The sequence below is a fragment of the Oncorhynchus mykiss genome, chromosome 20 (genome assembly GCF_013265735.2).
Source record: "Oncorhynchus mykiss isolate Arlee chromosome 20, USDA_OmykA_1.1, whole genome shotgun sequence".
NCBI lineage: Eukaryota > Metazoa > Chordata > Actinopteri > Salmoniformes > Salmonidae > Oncorhynchus > Oncorhynchus mykiss.
The window spans coordinates 31,713,472-31,737,079 of record NC_048584.1 but is presented as its reverse complement, the minus strand read 5'-3'; the positions used below and the strand labels follow the sequence as shown (position 1 = coordinate 31,737,079).

Genomic DNA, 23,608 nt, shown 5'->3' with positions numbered 1-23,608 from the left:
GTCTCTCTTTAGGGCCAAGCATTACTCTCGCTATCCATTCTGTCTCTCGTTAGGGCCAAGCATTACTCTCGCTATCCATTCTGTCTCTCGTTAGGGCCAAGCATTACTCTCGCTATCCATTCTGTCTCTCGTTAGGGCCAAGCATTAATCCCCCTATCCATTCTGTCTCTCTTTAGTGCCAACCATTAATCCCACTATCCATTCTGTCTCGAGGCCCAAGCAATAATCTCACTATCCATTCTGTCTCTATTTATGGCCAAGCATTAGTTGTGCTATGCATTCTGTCTCTTTAGAGCCAAGCATTAATCCCGCTATCCATTCTGTCTCTCTTTAGGGTCCTGGTGCAACTTTCAGGAGATGTTTATGTTTTCTTAATGGAGGAACGTTATCCTCGATGGCCTCTCTGAGCCTTTTGACAATTCCTCACTCTGGCATTAGACTAGGAAGGTCTCAGACTGAACAGAACAGGCCCATATTCAAGAAGCGGTTTAGAGTAGGATTGCTGATCTAGGATCATATTGAATACCATTATATGGACAGGGCGACCTGATTCTCGATCAGTACCTCTACTCTGAGACACTGTGAATACAGGCCCAGAACAGAACACACCAGCCTGCATGAGGGTAGACCAAGCCCTCACATCCAGGACCCTGCACTCTGGCCAGACCAACGGACAACATCTGGGTCGTATTCATTAGGCATCAAACAGAAGACAATAGAATGAAAAACGGGGAGGAACTACCTGGGACTTGTCCATTAAGGACCGCTTGTTTTTTGTGTGTGGGGTGGAGGGGGGGGGGGGGTCCTTTTTTCATTTTTTTTCATGATGGACCCTGAGGACCCTGAAAAGGGGGGACAGGGGGAACACGATTGCGTGATGATTGAATGGATGGAATAAAGGTTGTGTATTTAGCGCTGATTTACATTTTTACTATACTTAATATTTAAGGATAAACCATAGCAGGGATGATTGTCCTGCGGTTTGTAATACTACTGTACAGTTTTTCTTACATTTTTATTTTCTTTATTTGCTTGCGTGTGTTTATGTGGAATGCTTGATGATACCCTACCTCTGGTCCAAGGTGTAGTGTGCGTTCCTCCACTAATGCACCACTACTTGTGGAGGAGTGCACGCTACGCCCTGGACCAGAGCTATTCCCTGTCCCCCCCCCCCCGTCCTATTGCTCTCAGCACAAAATCCCCTCAATGTTATCAACTCTGAGCCAACTAACTGTATTATCCCAGTAGAGGGAAACCGTACTGTCCCAGTTCTCCTATAGTGACGTGTTCTTAGCCACAGTCTGTATGCGTTTAGATTAGATTGAGAATGTATCCCAAATGGTAGCCTATTTGTTTAGTGCACTACTTTTGACTACGGCCCATAGGGCTCTGGTCAAATGTAGTGCACTATATAGGGAATAGGGTGCCATTTTGGGAATTAGATTTGAACCTGCCACACACATTTACGTACATGACGTTTGTGTACATTGTTTAATCTATATATGATATGTGCATATTTTATAATGTGTATATAGCATATGTATATAACATAAATGCACAAACATGTATTTATTTATTTATTGGTTGTTGAAGTGCTGATGTTATTATTCTTAGAGTTTTGGTTTGTGAGTAAATGGGTTGTTCAGCTTTTTAGTGACAGAGCTTTTGATTTCATCCTGCTCTCTCATTGTCAATGGTATAGATGGAGTGATTGTGTGTGTTCATTCCCCAAGGCTGTATGTGTGTGCTGTGTGGAGCTGATGAGCACAGTTTATCGTCATGGCGTGTGTCTAAACACCTCTCAGAACCCCAAGGGACTGGTAATTCCTTGACACAGATAATTGGAGAGTCTCCATTGAAACAAGGCTTTTCCGGGACAAAAAAGCCAAAGTCCAGGACTAGGCTAAATCAGTGTCCGGTAAACAGGCCCAAGGAATAACCAAACCTTCTGTCTACCACCTTAGCATCACACCCCTTCCTCTACTCTACAATACAATATTATTCTCCATTCTTTTTTTTAAATTCTAGTGAGAGTTATTTTTTGTTCAATGTTTTGTTTATCCATGAAGACTTGAAAAGCTAGTCTCATTGAAGCATCGGTGCAGTTTAGTACTTCACTCATGTATAGTGTAGTGCTAAAACTGCATTGATTTATTTTTATTTTAGATGTACTGTTTGCTTATATTTAATGAAGAAAATAAATAAATGGGTTGCTTGTAACACATTTCTAGTGTGTGTCTGTGCCAGTTGGTTTTGAGATGACTCATATTGAAGTTAGTCACAGCTGGGGCCATATGCATCCTCATCAATAGGGCAGCAATTGACATTAGAAAATATGGTACAGTGCCCATACATTCATATCAAGTAGACATGTCTTGGATATGCAGTGCAATATAAAGTAGCACTTTGACTGGTTTTACTGTACCAAGTTGAGAGGGTCCTTTTATCTTACACCAAGGTCTAGGAGTTGGGTCTCAATGTACAGGTGGTAGCCTATATAACAAAGCCACTGTAACCTACAGAGGGGATTCAAGAATTAGTCGGACCCCATTGTTCCCAAGGTATTTCTAGACTAAATGGTGTGACTTATTCTCCCATGTGAATGGGTTTGTTATTCTTTTGATTTCATTAGGGACAGTTGGAAATGTATATTGGGGGGGGGGCAAAATAGGGGAGTGTTTTGTTTTTATTGGGTACAGGGGAGGGTAGTGCGTTTTTCCCTGGTTTACATTCACCATTTTGCATGTTTTCCTATATAATTTCTTCCATCCTTGACATATGTCCTAATTTACTTGAATGCACCTCTATATCAAGGTGGTACTTCCCTTATGCACTACGCTTTTCCACGTGCTAACCTTTACAATACCACAGGTCAAAATTGTCTGTCCATCCAGGCCCTCTATCCACCATTCATCGTGACATTAGTGGTAGGTGGATCGTTTGTCAGATCTGCAAAAAAATTGCTCATGAAGGAACGGTGAAGACATGACACGTGGCTCAAAAAGCTCACCTATTGATCTTAAGGGACAATACAATTATCCCACCTAGACTAACACCACAATGCAATGAACAGTTGTATTGTTTTCAAGTGAGGGCAAACTTGTACTCGAAGCTGCAGTTAATGTAAATAATGGCTCAAAAGCCCTATGATTTGAATTTTTCACTCCATTTGAATCAGTCGACTGCAGGCCAGTCTGGCTGTATTTTTACTTCTAGAACTGATATGTGCAATCTGTTGCAGATCTTCATTCTCCCAAATCGTCCTATAATAGTGTGGCCACACATGCTCCTGGCTGGCCCAGTTATTCAGGAAAGCTTAATGTGCACTCTGCCTCTTCTCCAATCTGAGCAGCCTATTCTTTACGCACCTAGAACCTAGTGCTTCAATATAGCCTAAATATTTGTCATTTCACTTTTAAAATGTAACTTTTATATGTGGCATAAACACAACCAGTCACAATGTTATAATCTGATTAGGCTACTTCAAAGGTCTCCTGTAGGCATGCGCCCGTGTGTCCAAAATATGATTCCAGCATCCTCAAAATGGCTTGACAGGGTTGCAAAGGGTCGGTACATTTCCAGAATTTTTCCATAACAGTAAGCCCGAGAATTTAGATAGCTTATCAAGGGAACCTTTTTGTGGGATACACAAGGCAATTCAAGGTCTTGTGGCATATTTTGGTTAAACTATCCCCAATTCAAGGGAATTACAACCTTCTGCATTCTTCCATCACATGTACAGCTGATTCTCAAGATCTTGCATACTAATGAGATGCTATTGAGCCCACACCACTACACTGTCTGAGCCAAGGATTACATGCTTTCTGCTAAGTTTTGATTACAATACTGGGTGGGGTGAATATATTTTATATGACACATTTGTTAGCTAGTAAATAGTAGCCTACAGCAAAGTGTTTAAATAATTTCTAACTAGTTAACAATTTCTACTAGTTAGTTTTTGCTACCATGTGGGTTTTAGCTTGCTTGAGCCTGCTAACTGAGTGTTAATTCACCTGTTTCCATACGTTTAATTAAAAAATATATATTTCACAGTGGAGTTGTTTAATCTAACTGCTTAAATATTTATCTGTACATGAAATTGTCACAACATGCAGTTTATTAGGCTAGATTAAATACATGTTTAACGTCATATGGTGGTGAAAGTGCACAGTGATGAACTTGATGCTCCTTTCAATAAATATTGAGGGTCTTATTCTGGTGACATGATGATCGTTGCTTGGCTGCCGTTTGACAAATAAAAATCTCATGTAGGCTATACCTGCGCTGTATCTGCGAGCTGTTTGCTAGAGCGCATGTGCCAATACCAGAGTGGGCACATTCACCATACCTAATCAACATTTTAGTGACGGAACCATCAGTAGGCCTAGATTTGAAAATGCAATGGAAACCCATTTAACTTGTATTTTTTTATTCAGTACATGGGAATTTAACCGCAAAAGTTAAGTTGACCTATACCACGTATTTGATCAAAGACTTTTATCCTCAACAAGTCAATTTGATGGAAACACTATGCAGATTATTTTTTTGTTTACCAGTTGGATGGGAACCTAGCCATAGACACCCTAAAGACTCTGTCAAGTGCCCTAGTCCAGTGTTACTTTGATTATGCTTGTAGATTATGGTTCACCAGCAGCCACAAACATTTAAAGAGTAAGCCAGAACAAGCTTGTAACAAGTGTACTGAAACTCCCCCTTCATACTAATCTGGAGGTAGAACATTTTAAGCTAGGCTGGCTATCTGTGGGGGAAAAATAGTAGTATTAATTTAGGTCTGGTCCACAGAATTATCACGGACTCAGCCCCCAGATATCTATCCAACTATTTTTCATTTGTTAGATGTCCACCAGCATAATGCCAGAGACTCTAATATTCACTGTTCGAAATATGAGTCTTATCTGGTAAGAACATATATTGGTACTGTTGAGTGGAACAAACTACCACAGCAACTCAAAGCCATAGCAACCATAAACACTTTTTAAAAGAATGTCAAAAGATTGCTAGTGTGTGAACAGTAAAAACTATTTTGGTCTATTGAATTGAATTTATTTTGGGTAACAGGCATATACAACAAAATGTAAAACATGGACCCAGAGGAAATCACTTGAAAGTATTCATTAAAACGCTTGTTTCCAAAGTGGTCGCGATGGTAAAAACAATAACACATATAATGATTAAAAGACAAGACAAAATTACGAACAACCATAAATACATTCATTTATATTGACGTCCTAAAAAGTGTCACTATTCACTGCACTTCTCCCTAACCTTAACCACTTCTCCCTAACCTTAAAAATCAACCATATTCATTTCACATTAACTCTGTAATGTGTCTGTGTCTATGCAATTGTATATGTATTTATGTAAAAAGTAGGGTCAACAATGGATATATAGTATGTTCGACTTTATTGTACAATCCCAGTCACTTAAACAAATATTTGTACTGTATGTATATATTTTTTAACTGACAAATAAAATCCATTGCAAACTTTGCAGCGGCCATTTGATAAATATAAAGAGACATCTGTTACAAAACACCAAAAAGTTTAATGATGTGGAGATTGTCAAGTCCAGGATTCCATACTGGGTAGTCCTACAAGGTAGGGAGGGGTGTATTTTATGTTTGTTGAGATTGTCTATTTATTGTGGTGTTGAAAACGCAAACCATAATGTTGAAGTGCCTGAAGTTGGTATGGTTTGTTTATTGGTTGTGTGTTGCATTGGCACAGAAACCTGTTGGTGGAAAATGTGTTGCATATATTTGATGTACTTAAAAATATAACATCAAAATGTTCAATCTGATTTCCCCCCTAGCTGATCATTGTCTGCAGCTGGCTATGATCATAGTGTAGGACTAATGGAACAAGCAGGGAGGGTGGGCAGGGAGAGTGCGCTTGTTCGTGGTGGTCAGCCCTGCTTGGCATCAGCTGTGCCACAAAAGCATGCTAATTGGCTAAGTCCATATTCACGTTTATAAACACAGGGTGGTTTTTAGGACACCACCCTACCCCCCAGTAAATTTGGATTTGTCCATTAGAGTGAGACGTTCGAGCTAAAGGTGGACATCCCGAGGTGGTATCAGGCGCCGCACGTCTCCCATGACTTCACACACTCATCTCCCACTTCTTGTCGATGTACAGCGCGCCGCCGTCTTCTCCAGGATATTTTGGGGGGATCACATTAACAAGAAAATAAAAAAACATACTTTTTTTATGATATAGTGTGAATAAAAATGTGGTTGTTATGGAGGCGGGCGGTAAGTTTCCAATTCCAAATATGAAAATGTACGGGTTATATATCAACGATGTACATTTTCGCATTTTGTTTTCTCTAGCCTACACATCAAGTCTATCATTTTTCTAGATGCGCTTTTTCAAGTAGCCCGCAATATTAGGTTGCATTCAGAATAGATAGCCTATATGGTCTTATTGCTTCTGATCATCACCTGTGAAGGAATACTTTTTCCTTTGTAATGCCTGTAGCTGGGATTAGGCAGGGATGGAGAGAGGAAACCTTCAGTAGGCTATTGTATTGGTTTTCATCATACGTAATTAAATGACCATGATGACCCATTTACTCTCTTGACATTGAAATGCTTTTACATCACAGAGCATTCAGACGAACAAACGGATACATGCAAATGTGGTAGGCATGGGTGCCTACCACATTGGGCCCCATGAAAAGATATCACATTGGGCCCCACTACCACAAGCCACACCAACCCTGCGCAATTGCTGTAACCACACACCTCCAGAACCCAATCGACCCATTCAAAGCTTTAAATAACTAAAAAAGAACTTAAAAAAAAAAGAACCTGATCACGTGAAGTGTTCGGAAAACATTTAACATGTGAAATTATGTGTTTTTTCTGTAAGGGGTGTGTGCTTGTGTGTGTGTGTGCATGCATGCGTGCGTGTGTGTCTGTGAGTGAGTGAGTGAGTGGGTTGAAAAGCAAAATATAAATTTCTGTGGAATGTAAGGAAAGTATATCTAAAATCTTCTTCTCTTACTCCTTATTCTCCTCCTCCTTCACCTCTTCCTCCTTGTCATCTGCCTCCTTTTAGGTTCCTCTCCTCTTCCTCCATTGGTTGGGCCCTGATCCACAAGGCTACACTGAGCTACTCCCTGCTCCTCATCTTTATCTTCTGTCTGGTTTCAACCTGGTGGTGTTCCACCCCTTCAACCCGGCCTTCCGCAAGTTCCACACCAACTTCCACTTCATGATCCTGACCTTATCGTTCTGTGATATGAGTATATGCTGAGTGATGGCGCTGATGTTCACGTTGGTGCTCTTTCTGTACTCAGGTGAGTAGATTGTATTTACTTCTTTCTGTTCTTTGCTTCGTTCTTCTCTCTTGCTTCAGCTAAGACCCTGGGCCCTGTCTGTCCCCAGTTTTGCTTTGGATCTATTTGGTTCTGTGGTCTGCCTGTTTGAGCTTGCCTGGCTTAGGAAACCAATAGAAAAGTCCAAAAACTGCAAACTCTGCCCATCTAGCCCTCCAGGTGAATCGAGCAAATCCATTTGGTCTAATCGCTGACTGTCATTGCACAAAACAAATTATTGTTCTAAACATGTACAGCCTTTGGGTTAGCTAAGTCCTATGTTGCCATGCACTGTCACACCCACCAGAGATGCTGCAGGATGTTGAGAGCACCTCTGCCCATAAGATACCCATACCTTCAGTCTAACTAACCACTATGATTGATTGATCGATCAGATACCCATCCCTTCAGTCTAATGTGATGAATAACCTTTGCTTGGCTCCCCAAGCTAGTGCTAATAGGCTTTATCTCAGTGGTCCAACATAGTCTTGCGGTTCTGCCAGATTTTGAGAGCACCTCAGTGCATCAGATACCCATACCTTCAGACTAACTTACCACCTTGATGTGTTAATTCATTGCTTGATCAGCTACTGCACCTTCAGTCTAACCTGGAGAGGGTTTGGGCATATAGGTAAGTGATACTAAGGGGTCACTATATTGTTATACCACCATTACTGTTACTACAAGACACCAGAGAGTAAACAGATGCTCATTTTCTGAATATCATGCGGTATTGAACTGTTATTTTTTTTAGGTGGAAAAAAAGTTACGGTATAGAATAACCCCCATTGACTCTACCCAGGAATATAAAGATATGTATCCTATTCCAGAGGGAAAAGTGTGAAGAATAGAGAGATACGTAACGGTACTGATCCCAAAGTGTTATTGACATTGTTGAACTGACTGGAATCTTTTTTTTACACTGATATATGTCTCTTCATAATAATACAGTATTTGTGAGTCTCATACATTTTCTATGATTTCAATAAATATTTTGCAAGTGTAATGTGTCCAGTGCGCTCCTGCCAAAAAACATACAGTATATTAGAAATTCTTAATTTTATAGTGTTCTATGTACAGACGTTATATTACATTGTATAACGTAAATAATCATATCAATTCCTCAAGATTAAGGTTAGACAATTAGCAGCAGGAGTTCTGGAATTACTCCTCTGATTTTCAGGTCAAGTTGAAGATCCATAAAGGTGAACAGCACCTTTTGAAGGAAAATATCAAATCAAATCAAATCAAATCAAATCAAATTTTATTTGTCACATACACATGGTTAGCAGATGTTAATGCGAGTGTAGCGAAATGCTTGTGCTTCTAGTTCCGACAATGCAGTAATAACAAGTAATCTAACTAACAATTCCAAAACTACTGTCTTGTACACAGTGTAAGGGGATAAAGAATATGTACATAAGGATATATGAATGAGTGATGGTACAGAGCAGCATAGGCAAGATACAGTAGATGGTATCCGGTACAGTATGTACAAATGAGATGAGTATGTAAACAAAGTGGCATAGTATAGTATAAAGTGGCTAGTGATACATGTATTACATAAGGATACCGTCGATGATATAGAGTACAGTATATACGTATGCATATGAGATGAATAATGTAGGGTAAGTAACATTTATATAAGGTAGCATTGTTTAAAGTGGCTAGTGATATATTTACATCATTTCCCATCAGTTCCCATTATTAAAGTGGCTGGAGTTGAGTCAGTGTCAGTGTGTTGGCAGCAGCCACTCAGTGTTAGTGGTGGCTGTTTAACAGTCTGATGGCCTTGAGATAGAAGCTGTTTTTCAGTCTCTCGGTCCCAGCTTTGATGCACCTGTACTGACCTCGCCTTCTGGATGATAGCGGGGTGAACAGGCAGTGGCTCGGGTGGTTGATGTCCTTGATGATCTTTATGGCCTTCCTGTGACATCGGGTGGTGTAGGTGTCCTGGAGGGCAGGTAGTTTGCCCCCGGTGATGCGTTGTGCAGACCTCACTACCCTCTGGAGAGCCTTACGGTTGAGGGCGGTGCAGTTGCCATACCAGGCGGTGATACAGCCCGCCAGGATGCTCTCGATTGTGCATCTGTAGAAGTTTGTGAGTGCTTTTGGTGACAAGCCGAATTTCTTCAGCCTCCTGAGGTTGAAGAGGCGCTGCTGCGCCTTCTTCACGATGCTGTCTGTGTGAGTGGACCAATTCAGTTTGTCTGTGATGTGTATGCCGAGGAACTTAAAACTTGCTACCCTCTCCACTACTGTTCCATCGATGTGGATAGGGGGGTGTTCCCTCTGCTGTTTCCTGAAGTCCACAATCATCTCCTTAGTTTTGTTGACGTTGAGTGTGAGGTTGTTTTCCTGACACCACACTCCGAGGGCCCTCACCTCCTCCCTGTAGGCCGTCTCATCGTTGTTGGTAATCAAGCCTACCACTGTTGTGTCGTCCGCAAACTTGATGATTGAGTTGGAGGCGTGCGTGGCCACGCAGTCGTGGGTGAACAGGGAGTACAGGAGAGGGCTCAGAACGCAACCTTGTGGGGCCCCAGTGTTGAGGATCAGCGGGGAGGAGATGTTGTTGCCTACCCTCACCACCTGGGGGCGGCCCGTCAGGAAGTCCAGTACCCAGTTGCACAGGGCGGGGTCGAGACCCAGGGTCTCGAGCTTGATGACGAGCTTGGAGGGTACTATGGTGTTGAATGCCGAGCTGTAGTCGATGAACAGCATTCTCACATAGGTATTCCTCTTGTCCAGATGGGTTAGGGCAGTGTGCAGTGTGGTTGAGATTGCATCGTCTGTGGACCTATTTGGGCGGTAAGCAAATTGGAGTGGGTCTAGGGTGTCAGGTAGGGTGGAGGTGATATGGTCCTTGACTAGTCTCTCAAAGCACTTCATGATGACGGATGTGAGTGCTACGGGGCGGTAGTCATTTAGCTCAGTTACCTTAGCTTTCTTGGGAACAGGAACAATGGTGGCCCTCTTGAAGCATGTGGGAACAGCAGACTGGTATAGGGATTGATTGAATATGTCCGTAAACACACCGGCCAGCTGGTCTGCGCATGCTCTGAGGGCGCGGCTGGGGATGCCATCTGGGCCTGCAGCCTTGCGAGGGTTAACACGTTTAAATGTCTTACTCACCTCGGCTGCAGTGAAGGAGAGACCGCATGTTTTCGTTGCAGGCCGTGTCAGTGGCACTGTATTGTCCTCAAAGCGGGCAAAAAAGTTATTTAGTCTGCCTGGGAGCAAGACATCCTGGTCCGTGACTGGGCTGGGTTTCTTCCTGTAGTCCGTGATTGACTGTAGACCCTGCCACATGCCTCTTGTGTCTGAGCCGTTGAATTGAGATTCTACTTTGTCTCTGTACTGGCGCTTAGCTTGTTTGATAGCCTTGCGGAGGGAATAGCTGCACTGTTTGTATTCGGTCATGTTACCAGACACCTTGCCCTGATTAAAAGCAGTGGTTCGCGCTTTCAGTTTCACACGAATGCTGCCATCAATCCACGGTTTCTGGTTAGGGAATGTTTTAATCGTTGCTATGGGAATCGTTGCTATATCAGAGCCCTCTGGTGGTCAGCTAATCAACCTGCATCTCAAGCTTTTGTCATTTGACAGCTATGCACAGTGCATGTGTCTATCCATAGAGCGCTCTACTTGGACCACTTCAAAATAAAGAGCCCATAATGGGACAGATACAAAGATGAGTTGTCTAACTAAGTCTGTGGTACCAAATAAGCTACCGGTGATCAAACAGAATTCCGTTCAGTTGGCCTTTTTTTACTAAGTGTATAATGGTTCAAACTGAATGCTAGTTAAACAAGAGCTTTATTATATTGTGGCTAGCTCTCCCAGACAATCATTTGAACTCATTTTTGTTATATTTTTATTTAACTATTTTTTTCCCCCCTCATTTTAACCATAGAACACACCATATTTAGAAATTCACAGGAAACATCTGATTCAGTACGTAACAAATGTTCATCACAACTCAAATTTGGATTTGAATTCACAGCACATCAAGTTAAGTTACTCTCACTCACCCTGTAACATAACAACCATGGTCGGGGTCAATTCAGGAAGTAAACTGGCAAATTCAAATCCCAATTTAAATTATTGCTTTTGAATGAGGAAATACTGAGGCATTTGGAATTTCAGTTTACTTCCTGAATCGACTGAATTGAAATGGAATTGATCCCAACCATGACACCAGAACCCCAATCTTACTATACCCACAGTTAGTTTGTCTGCACATTTTAAAATTCAAACTGACCTTGCTCAAAGATATCTACAAAACCAAAGTGTCACGGACAAGCATCAAATCAATCTGAAATAAATTACGATAATTTAGAATGTTGACAATAAAACCGACTACAACATGGAAACTGGTTCTGCTGATGAGGTTATCTGAATGATTGGTGGTTCTCTGTCCTGGCATATGGCCAGAAAAGACACTAGAACTAATGTGCCGAAGATAAAGCATACAAGGAAGATATGAAGTCCAGGCCATAGATCCACTGCCTTGTGGAGTGAGCAGGGTCACATTCTGTGAGTCTCTGTCCCATTTAGAATAGGATTTCCATGCTTTTATATAAGGCTTTTTAAGCAGAATGGGTCTGGTACAGTCCATAGAGGAGGTCTAAGCCAGGGCATTAGCGAGGGACTGTGGTCCTGGCTTCCAGGGGCCGTTCCAGGATCAACACTTTCTCCATGTCTGTCTGAACCTCCTGAGCAGTGCCATGGGCCTTGGTGCATCCATTCTTCAGTTGTCCGTTTTATGCCGCCTAAATCCATGTCCTTTTCTATTGCGCTTCTTATTCCCCTCTGCTCATCCCTCTTCTTCATCTCTCAGGCCTCCTGTTCTGTTAGCTGGTGACAGATAGAAGGCCTTTCTCATCAGCTGTGTCCAGGATCTGGCATATGACTGGAGACTCAACCTGATTGAGAAAAAATAACAGGGTTGAGTTTATTTGCCATGTGTAGTGAATACATCGGAAATCTGCAACAATGTGTTCAAGTGTTGAACCATAAGACGATGCGACAGTGATGTGTGTATGCAGTCTTACCCCAAGGACGTACTGACAGGTCTGAGGCTCCAGCATGTACACAGTGACGGCATGGGGAGACTCAGACTCCTTACACCTGAGGCAGAGGAGAGGAAAAATACTTGAATCAGAGACTTGCGGTGTATTCAGTGATGTGAAACATTCTGAACGTTGCAGATAGAAATATAATCAGTAGAGCTGACAAGATTCCCTGTTCTACACCATACATTTCTATCTGATGAGCTTTTAAGCTCCGCATGTCACTCCAATGGGGAAGTGGTCCTCTGTAACTCAGTTGGTAGAGCATGGTGCTTGCAATGCCAGGATAGTGGGTTTCATTCCCGCGACCACCCGTACGTAAAATGCATGACTAAGTTGCTTTGGATAAATGTCTGCTAAATGTCATATATAAAAGTATGTGGACACCCCTTCAAATTAGTGTATTTGGCTATTTCAGCCGCACCCGTTGCTAACCGGGATATTAAATTGAGCAAGCAGCCATGCAATCTCCATAGACACACATTGGCAGTAGAATGGCCTTACTGAAGAGCTCAGTGAGTCACTGTGGCACCGTCATAGGTTGCCACCTTTCCAACAAGTCAGTTCGTCAAATTTCTACCCTGCTAGAGCTGCCCCGGTCAACTGTAAGTGCTGTTATTATGAAATGGAAACGTCTAGGAGCAACAACAGCTCATCCAAGAAGTGGTAGGACACACTAGCTCATAGAACAGGACAGCTGAAACGCAAAAAAATTGTCTGTCCTCGGTAAAAACACTCACTACCGAGCAACGTCAGCACAAGCACTGTTCGTTGGAAGCTTCATGAAATGGGTTTCCATGACTGAGCAGTCATGGACAAGCCTAAGATCGCAATGACAAGCGTCGGCTGGAGTGGTGTAAAGCTTGCAGCCATTGGACTCTGGAGCAGTGGAAACTCTCTGGAGTGATAAATGACGCTTCACCATCTGGCAGTCTGACGAACGAATCTGGGTTTGGCGGATGCCAGGAGAACGCTACCTGCCCAAAGCATAGTGCCAACTAACGTTTGGTGGAGGGGGAATAATGGTCTGGGCCTGTTTTTCATGGTTTGGGCTAGGCCCCTTATTTCCAGTGAAAGGAAATCTTAACACTACAGCATACAACGATTCGGTGCTTCCAACATTGTGGCAACAGTTTGGGGAAGGCCCTTTCCTGTTTCAGTATGACAATGCCCCCGTGCACAAAGCGAGGTCTATACAGAAATGGTTTGCCGAGATCAGTGTGGAAGAACTTGACTGACCTGCACAGAGCCCTGACCTCAAACCAATCGAACACCTTTGGGATTAATTGGAACGTCGACTTCGAGCCATGCCTAATTGCCCAACATCAGTGCCCGACCTCACTAATGCTCGTGGCTGAATGGAAGCAAGTCCCCGCAGTAATGTTCCAACTCCATATTAATCCCCATGACTTTTGAATGAGATGTTCGATGAGCAGGTGTCCACAATATACATGTAGTGTATATTGAAGATGCACTATGCAGCAATCACTTCGCCATTTCCTGTTTGCTAAAATTCTAATAGTTCTAATTTCAGGTTGTGACTAAACAAGCAAGTATAGTGTAGAGAATCATTGTACATTCTAAACCGCTGTGAAATATATTTTACATAACCAAACATCTTTTATTTTCAGCTGTTTGAATCTGGTGTACAAAGCTGAAAGTAAAAAGACGCAATAAAAACTTTGATGGGAAAGCATAGAAATATGCACATAGAATAAATATCCCGCTTTCAATGAGAATGACAGATCTAGAACTTAGATTTCTATGTGAATTTGGTCAGGTCGCCCCCAAAAATGACGTTGCGGCTTTAAGTGTGTCAATACTTGACCAGGTCTCTCTCAGGAAGAGAGTGGAAACACTAATGATGACCTACTTGAGCTTGACGATGACCTGTCTGGGTTTCCCCGTCATGTCACACACATCCCCGTGGCCGTAGAAGTGAGACACCAGTCTGGGAGAAGAAAGTACAACCATGAAATCCTCATTATCAATCACAAATGTGTTCTCCTCATTAAACATGTTTAGGTTTCCTGGAAACAGGTGAATTCTATTGCTGAATTAAAAGGCCCTTTCAATCAGTATTCTCCATCGAGCACGCTTTTAGTCCAGAGGTAGGCTTAACCTTTGTCCCAGACACCAGCCTCTAATGCCCCATTTCTAAAATAGTGGTACATTCATTATCAACATCCTGCAGATCAGTGTGATCTTTTAATAAACTGATTGTAGAGCTGGCTGACATACTTTACTTTCTGCACCCCATCGTTTTTGAGCTGGTAGGACCGGGCCACGTTCTTCTGGGCCCACTCCAGGTGTTCCTCAGTGTTCCAACTGCCCACTACCACCATGTTCTTCCCTTGCTCCTTATCCTGGGAGAGAACACATACATCAATCAACCATCCTATATTATACTGAACAAAAATATAAAACGCAAGTGTTAATCCCATGTTTCATGAACTGAAATAAAAGATCCCAGAAATGTTCCATAAACCCAAAAAGCTTATTTCTCTCAAATGTGCACAAATTTGTTTACATCTCTATTAGTGATTATTCCTCCTTCGCCAAGATAATCCATCCACCTGACAGGTGTGGCATATCAAGAAGCTGATTAAATAGCATGATCAATACACAGGTGCACCTTGTGTTGGGGACAGTAAAAAGCCACACTAAAATGTACAGTTGTCACACACAACAAAATGCCACAGATGTGTCAAGTTTTGAGGAAGTGTGCAGTTGGCATGCTGATTGCAGGAATGTCCACCAGACCTGTTGCCAGAGAATTGAACATTAATTTCTCTACCATAAGCCACCCCCAACATCACTTTTTTAAAGAATTTGGCAGTGCGTCCAACCAGCCTCACAGACCACGTGTAACCACGCCAGTCCAGGACCTCAACATCCAGCTTCTTCACCTGCAGGATCAGCTGAGACCAGACACCCGGTTTGCACAACCTGTCAGAAACGATCTCAGGGAAGCTCATCTGCGTGCTCGCCATCCTCACCAGGGGCTTGACCTGACTGCAGTTCAGTGTCATAACTGACTTCAGTGGGGAAATGTTTACCTTTGATGGCCACTGGCATGCTGGAGAAGTGTGCTCTTCATGGATGAATCCTGGTTTCAACTGTACCGGGCAGATGGCGTCGTGTGGGTGACCAAATTGCGGATGTCAACATTGTGAACAGAGTGCCCCATGGTGGTTGTGGGGTTATGTTATGAGCTACAGACATCGAACACAGTTGAATTTTATTGATGGCAATTTGAATGCACAGAGATATCGTGACGAGATCCTGAGGCCCATTGTCGTACCATTAATCTGCCGTCATCACCTCATGTTTCAGCATGATAATGCACGGCCCCCATGTCGCAAGGATCTGTACACAATTCCTGGAAGCTGAAAATGTCCCAGTTCTTCCATTGCCTGCATACTCACCAGACATGTCCCCCATTGAGCATGTTTGGGATGCTCTGGATCACCGTGTATGACAGTGTTCCAGCTCCCGTCAATATCCAGCAACTTCGCACAGCCATTAAAGAGGAGCGGGACAACATTCCACAGGCCACAATCAACTCCATGTGAAGGAGTACAGGCTCATTGTAAGGGCTGGGATGGAGTCAAACACGTTGTTTCCATAAGTTTGATACACAATAGAGAAAGAACCCTTACCTCATGGTACTGATGCACATGCTTCCCATAGCAGAACTCATACTTCCACCATCCCACTCCCTGGAACACACAGATTCCAGACATCAGACAGATGCTACAGTATGCTACAGTATGAGCTACAGAAGAGGTGTGTGTTACTTGAGCACCTCTTCTAACCTCCTCTGTCAGTTCCCCTTTTTTTTATTTCACCTTTATTTAACCAGGTAGGCTAGTTGAGAACAAGTTCTCATTTACAACTGCGACCTGTCCAAGATAAAGCAAAGCAATGTGAACAGACAACAACACAGAGTTACACATGGAGTAAACAATAAACAAGTCAATAACACTGTAGTGATAAATGATCAGATGGTCGTGTGCAAAAGAGCAGAAAAGTAAATAAATAAAAACAGTATGGGGATGAGGTAGGTAAATTGGGTGGGCTATTTACCGATGGACTATGTACAGCTGCAGCGATCGGTTAGCTGCTCAGATAGCAGATGTTTAAAGTTGGTGAGGGAGATAAAAGTATTTTGGTATGTATACATGTAATACATCAGGGAACAATAATGTTATATTCAATTGAATTGAATAAACAACAGCAGCCAATGAGCAGTAGCCAATATGGAACTGTAGCCAATGAGTAGGTGTCTTCTTCAACAGCCAGCCAATCAGCATGCCTCATACTAACCCCATGGAGACAGTAGGAGCCACTCAGGAACTCTTTGATCAGCTGCTCGTCCGTCAGGCGGGAGATGTGGGTGGTTCCCACTGTAATATGAGTCTGCCCGCCCACCACCAGGGGCTTATGGGTAGAGGAGAAGGCCTCCTCTCTCACCGGGGACATACTCTCTTCCTGGAGAAAAAAAGGAGGGGAGGTGGTTGGCTTCTAAACCCGAGTCTTGTTCAGTAGAGTTGGGAAGAATGCAAAACGCTTTACCATGGTGCGGCCTACTAGTCTTCCACTACCCCTGCCCCTTCCTATCTTCCACCAGTTTCACCCCCCCCCCCCCCCTCACCTCTCTCTCCATCTCTGGGGCAGTAGGAGCACTGAAGGGAGGTTTCAGTAGCTGTTCCTGCTCTCGGTTCATCTGAGAGAGACTGTGAGGCTGCAGGGGAGAACCAGACAGGGCCTGGCAGAAGATGGCATTCACTGGGGACGACTTGAACCTAACACACCATGGGATAAAGATATGACTCCATTACATCTCAAACATGGGACAATATACTAACGTTTTGAGAAATAATTATAAATAAAAAAATTGAGCACAATTATTTATTGGTTTATTTTAATTTTTGATGAGAAAATTCATTACATTTGAGGTTATTCGTTGATGCAAATAAATATACAGATTTTAAGGTTGTCATATTGGGATCTCGAGAAATTATTGCAAACATTAATGTGTTCACCAGAAATTCTGGTGGAAAACATGGGGTCCCAAAAGTTTGAATACCACTGCCTTAACTTACACTAACTACGGGACTATTCACTATGTCATTCTGTAAATGAGTTAAATCAGCTATGCTAGTTCTGAAATAGATCAAACAAGGGAAACTGATTGGGTAGATCTGCTGCTACCTGTATTTGGGGTGTGCACACACACACACACACACACACACACACACACACACACACACACACACACACACACACACACACACACACACACACACACACACACACACACCTGTATTTGGGGTGTGCACAGATCAGATGGGTCAGCACCACTACTTCGTACTCGCAGGTAGTGACCTCAGCAATAGAGAGGATCTCATGCTTTGCTTCGGGGTGGCAGACATACAGCACGTTGGTGGAGCGAGGCGTGTTCTGTTTCAGGACGCAGGCCGTCCCGTGGCCCATCAACACCGGGTAGTATGGAGCGAGCTGGCCCTCCACGTTCTTAGTGGGAACCTAAAGACATTTATATTTGTGTCTTTCAACAGAGATAATCTGTGTATTCAACTTAGGTAGATAAACTAACCAGATCACAGCAAGTAAGGTAAAGACCAATGATTAGAAAGAGAAATTAAACAAACATAAGACAAAAGATTCAAAGAAGTCTTATCTGGTGTTTTTTCAAATGTATATGAGCCTCACTGCTGGGTCTCTGTCAAACAACAAACCTCTTTCTCCGGTTCTGACTCCTCTGGTTTCGTCTCCTCAACTTTCTCTGCAGTCTCTGTTCCTGAAGTGGTTGAAGATTCAGTCTTCTTGGTCATGCTTCCCAAGACGTACTCCTGAAGTTTGATCTGCTAGATAAAACAGAGAAAAAACATTTCACATTGATTGCTTTTTTTCTATGTGTTGCAACATACTTAAATGCTAGACAATTTAATTATGGTGAAAGTAATAATTTCCCACGGACCTGTCCCGTCTCCTTCTCTTCATGGTATTGTCTCACATGCTTCCCATGACACACCTCATACGTCCAGTATGACTCGATCTACAATTAACACCACAACACATGCCAGAAGAGAGTGGTTAGCCTATCCAAAGTGACTGACAGCACAGTGAGTACATTAAGGGTAGTGTTGTCACGATGCCAAAACGTTACTACCGATATGATGCCTAGTATCACCGATACCAAGGGGGAAACGATTCAGAGTGGCCTAGTATCCCGATACCAAGGGGGAAACCATTCAGAGTGGCCTAGTGTCCCGATACCAAGGGGGAAACCATTCAGAGTGGCCTAGTGTCCCGATACCAAGGGGGAAACCATTCAGAGTGGCCTAGTATCACCGATACCAAGGGGGAAACCATTCAGAGTGGCCTAGTATCACCAATACCAAGGGGGAAACCATTCAGAGTGGCCTAGTATCACCGATACCAAGGGGGAAACCATTCAGAGGCCTAGTATCACCGATACCTAGGGGGAAACCATTCAGAGGCCTAGTATCACCGATACCAATGGGGAAACCATTCAGAGGCCTAGTATCACCGATACCAAGGGGGAAACCATTCAGAGGCCTAGTATCACCGATACCAAGGGGGAAACCATTCAGAGGCCTAGTATCACCGATACCAAGGGGGAAACCATTCAGAGGCCTAGTATCACCGATACCAAGGGGGAAACCATTCAGAGTGGCCTAGTATCACCGATACCAAGGGGGAAACCATTCAGAGGCCTAGTATCAACGATAACAAGGGGGAAACCATTCAGAGGCCTAGTATCACCGATACCAAGGGGGAAACCATTCAGAGGCCTAGTATCACCGATACCAAGGGGGAAACCATTCAGAGGCCTAGTATCACCGATACCAAGGGGGAAACCATTCAGAGGCCTAGTATCACCGATACCAAGGGGGAAACCATTCAGAGGCCTAGTATCACCGATACCAAGGGGGAAACCATTCAGAGGCCTAGTATCACCGATACCAAGGGGGAAACCATTCAGAGGCCTAGTATCACCGATACCAAGGGGGAAACCATTCAGAGGCCTAGTGTCCTTTTTGCCCCGTCCACCGGACGTTTTCCCCCATTTTCTAAATGTTCTGCGCATTTGCTACGCAAAAAACCTATCACTGAAATTCACACTTCTACTCAATACAACACACTGACTTCACACGGTTCAGCGTATAATAGAATGGCCGATTTGCTCATATTTTCAAATGCCTAGCTGTGATTTGGCTGGAGGAATGGGAGGGAGGAGTATACATGCATAATGATCTGCATGTCATTGTGTCAGTAAGGGAAAACACTGCATGAAACCTTTACACTTCAGTTAACACAGACACATACCTCCCTCCCTTCCTCACACACACCATCTCCCTCCCTCTTATAACACACACACACCTCTCTCTCTCTCTCACTCAGTCCCACAAACACACACTGCTACCAACTTTTAAAATGTTAGGCACCAAAAAGATTTCAAGGATCACCAGAAAGAGATTGAATTTATGATATAGTTTAGGTTTCAATTAGTCCTACATGAATCCTACCTCTGAAGCACATCTCATGAGTAGCAGACTTGTTTTCTTTGTTCCTGTGCCAATTGAATTTGCCTAAACCTACTGTCAATTTACCGGGTTGTTAGCTAGCAAGGTAACATGACTGAACGTTGTTTGTTATCAAACCAACAATAAGCGACCAGGGATTAGTTCAAAACAGCCTGCGACATGGATTGTGAAATTATATTAAATGAGCACAAATCCCGATAGAAAGTAAAAGGGTATATTGGTAATATGGGTCATATACTGTATTTTCAAATGTTTAGGCTAGAGACAAGCCGTTTTCTCTGCTGTAAAGCTGCAAGCATGGCTGTCGTGAAGCTCTGCTCAATTTTCTCTTTCTGGCACTCAGAGGCTGTGTGACAGCGAACTTGCAGTCTCCTCAGACTGGCCTGTGCCCATGTTTATAACAGGCGATGAAATTATACAATGTATCAACTTTGCTCGCTCTGCAGAAGACTCATCAGGGTCTGCAATCACGCTCGCCATCACTGCTAAATTATATTTTAAAAACTGATGGAGGAATAGATGCACACAGAGAGAAGCATGTGAGTGAGGGCTGGTAGGGGATGCTGAGAGAAGCAGGTGAATGAGGGCTGGTAGGGGATGCTGAGAGGAGCAGGTGAGTGAGGGCTGGTAGGGGATGCTGAGAGAAGCAGGTGAATGAGGGCTGGTAGGGGATGCTGAGAGGAGCAGGTGAGTAAGGGCTGGTAGGGGATGCTGAGAGAAGCAGGTGAGTGAGGGCTGGTAGGGGATGCTGAGAGAAGCAGGTGAGTGAGGGCTGGTAGGGGATGCTGAGAGAAGCAGGTGAATGAGGGCTGGTAGGGGATGCTGAGAGGAGCAGGTGAGTAAGGGCTGGTAGGGGATGCTGAGAGGAGCAGGTGAGTGAGGGCTGGTAGGGGATGCTGAGAGAAGCAGGTGAGTGAGGGCTGGTAGGGGATGCTGAGAGAAGCAGGTGAGTGAGGGCTGGTAGGGGATGCTGAGAGAAGCAGGTGAGTGAGGGCTGGTAGGGGATGCTGAGAGAAGCAGGTGAGTGAGGGCTGGTAGGGGATGCTGAGAGAAGCAGGTGAGTGAGGGCTGGTAGGGGATGCTGAGAGAAGCAGGTGAGTGAGGGCTGGTAGGGGATGCTGAGAGAAGCAGGTGAGTGAGGGCTGGTAGGGGATGCTGAGAGAAGCAGGTGAGTGAGGGCTGGTAGGGGATGCTGAGAGAAGCAGGTGAGTGAGGGCTGGTAGGGGATGCTGAGAGAAGCAGGTGAGTGAGGGCTGGTCGGAGATGCTGAGAGAAGCAGGTGAGTGAGGGCTGGTAGGGGATGCTGAGAGAAGCAGGTGAGTGAGGGCTGGTAGGGGATGCTGAGAGAAGCAGGTGAGTGAGGGCTGGTAGGGGATGCTGAGAGAATCAGGTGAATGAGGGCTGGTAGGGGATGCTGAGAGGAGCAGGTGATTGAGGGCTGGTAGGGGATGCTGAGAGGAGCAGGTGAGTGAGGGCTGGTAGGGGATGCTGAGAGAAGCAGGTGGGTGAGGGCTGGTAGGGGATGCTGAGAGAAGCAGGTGAGTGAGGGCTGGTAGGGGATGCTGAGAGAAGCAGGTGAATGAGGGCTGGTAGGGGATGCTGAGAGGAGCAGGTGAGTGAGGGCTGGTAGGGGATGCTGAGAGGAGCAGGTGAGTGAGGGCTGGTAGGGGATGCTGAGAGGAGCAGGTGAGTGAGGGCTGGTAGGGGATGCTGAGAGAAGCAGGTGAGTGAGGGCTGGTAGGGGCTGCTGAGAGAAGCAGGTGAGTGAGGGCTGGTAGGAGATGCTGAGAGAAGCAGGTGAGTGAGGGCTGGTAGAGGATGAGGCTGGTTGATTACTGCTGCCACGTGTGATATGCACATGAAATGGTGTGGATATCATTGGACCAGTGCATACTAATGGCTGTTGCTTAAATTCAACTGAATGTATGAACAATACTGATTTCATAAACATTTTATAACAGGAGTCAGACGAAAAACTTGGTAGTATCATATGAAACGGTACGCTAAAATGTTGGTATCATAAGTATCATGACCTTTTGGTACCGTGATATTACCATTGTACCGGTGTACCGTGCAACACTACCTAAAGGGGTTAAACCCATGACATTGGTGTTGCTAGTATTGCAGTGGTACTCAAGATAGCTTATATTTAGACAGAAGTAAAAGTGAAACTGGGCGGTTCTCACTCTGTAGGAGCAGCTGCTCTGTTTGAACAGTGGGTCCAGTAGATCACCTGGAGTGGGACCAGCGTACTCCTTGACATCATCCTGAGAGATAGAAATAGAGGGAGAAGAGAGACATAGGGGAGATAGAGAGAAAGGAGAGACAGCAAGAGAGAGATGGAGAGGCGAGACAGCAAGAGAGAGAGAGAGAGACGGAGACCAGGAGAGGAGGATAAGTGAGAAGCAATAATTGAAAAAGGAGCCAGACATAATTCTTTATCTAGCTAGTCTAATCTTTATACTCACGTCGTCTCCATTTGACAAGGAAGGCAGGAGACATTTGTATTTCTCCTTCTCTGTTGTTGTCATGATGACAAAGTCATCATCTTTGTAGAGGGCACCGGAGGTTGGCTATGGAAGGACATATTTCGGGTCAGTTAATAATACTGTACTGAAAGCATGCATGTTTACTGGCTACACCATCTCAGATTGTAAATGTTGAGGAGATGCAACCCTTTACAGGAGTCATAACAGGCAATGACAGAGACTATGTATTATCAGCTTTTCATTGACAATCATATGTCAACAGCCATAACAAGGAATACCTAGCTAGGTAGGCTTAACATGCTTTATCACCATTTAAAACCACACACGTTTGTCAATAAATCATTTTATTTTTAAAAGCCATGATTTAACACACACACACACACACACAACACTCACCAAGGTGAATTCGTCTCCGGGCCAGTTGATTTTGAATGGGATTTCATCAGTAAACGAAGGAGATCCCCCTCTGTTAGCCGACACATTACAACACAACTCCGACAAACCCCCAAACAACACGAACAGCAGCCTAGTCCGGTCCATTGCCTCTGCAAGGCTGGTTCGCTAACTACCTTCTATGGTGCCTGTCAATGCGTAAGATAGCTAACCACCGATAAAACTGGTTTAGTTTCCGGGTAATTGTACAATTATGAATCCATCTGGCTGTCTCTTTCGTTTGTCAACACAGCAACCAGGAAATAGCTCGTCGCTTGCCACGTGTATTTCCGGTACAGCCGTGTTAGCGTTTACTGAAACTGAAAAGTAAGTCCAAATGTATTACCCAGTTGTCTGGTTATAGTTCAGTTTAAAGCACATCTGACATATCGGCTTCACTAACCACGTTTCCATGCGTGTATACCGTATACAAACATGTCACGACCGTTGTGACGGAAACAGGAAGTTTCGGTAAATTGTAAAACATGTTACATGTAATTTGTTCATTCGACATTGTGTGGGTAAAATGTATTATGCGAGAAATGGCGGTGGAAACGACTTTATGAGCAAATACTGATATAATAACCATCATATCGAAGCAAACTTGGAGTCACGCGATAATATGGTATGTGTTCCTCCCACGATGACTCGGGAAACCATGCCGTTCTTTAGGATA

The 23,608-nt window shown here is 43.9% G+C and overlaps 2 protein-coding genes across 4 annotated transcripts in view; one reads left to right on the top strand and one right to left on the bottom strand.

The window, feature by feature from the left end:
* LOC110499326 (proteasome activator complex subunit 4B) overlaps positions 1-2,224 on the top strand; it is a 71,803-nt gene extending 69,579 nt beyond the window's left edge. For both annotated transcript variants that reach the window (XM_036956186.1, XM_036956185.1), the window contains one exon: positions 335-2,224. The gene's annotated coding sequence lies outside the window, so the exon portion shown is untranslated. The remainder of the gene's footprint in view (positions 1-334) is intronic.
* Positions 2,225-11,201: 8,977 nt separating this feature from the next.
* On the bottom strand, positions 11,202-23,374 carry erlec1 (endoplasmic reticulum lectin 1). Of its 2 annotated transcripts, none has more exons than XM_036956183.1 (13): positions 22,897-23,374; positions 22,480-22,584; positions 22,198-22,278; positions 18,421-18,498; positions 18,179-18,307; positions 17,743-17,966; positions 17,074-17,224; positions 16,746-16,910; positions 16,079-16,138; positions 14,658-14,782; positions 14,290-14,367; positions 12,399-12,474; positions 11,202-12,269 (listed from the first exon to the last, which is right to left on the bottom strand). In XM_036956183.1, exons 1-13 carry the CDS (start codon positions 23,038-23,040, stop codon positions 12,198-12,200), a joined length of 1,488 nt encoding a protein of 495 aa, XP_036812078.1. In that variant the 5' UTR covers positions 23,041-23,374; the 3' UTR covers positions 11,202-12,197. The 2 variants fall into 2 exon arrangements, with proteins under 2 accessions (XP_036812078.1, XP_036812079.1); XM_036956184.1 differs by having other exon boundaries at positions 18,179-18,304.
* Positions 23,375-23,608: the final 234 nt, after the last annotated feature.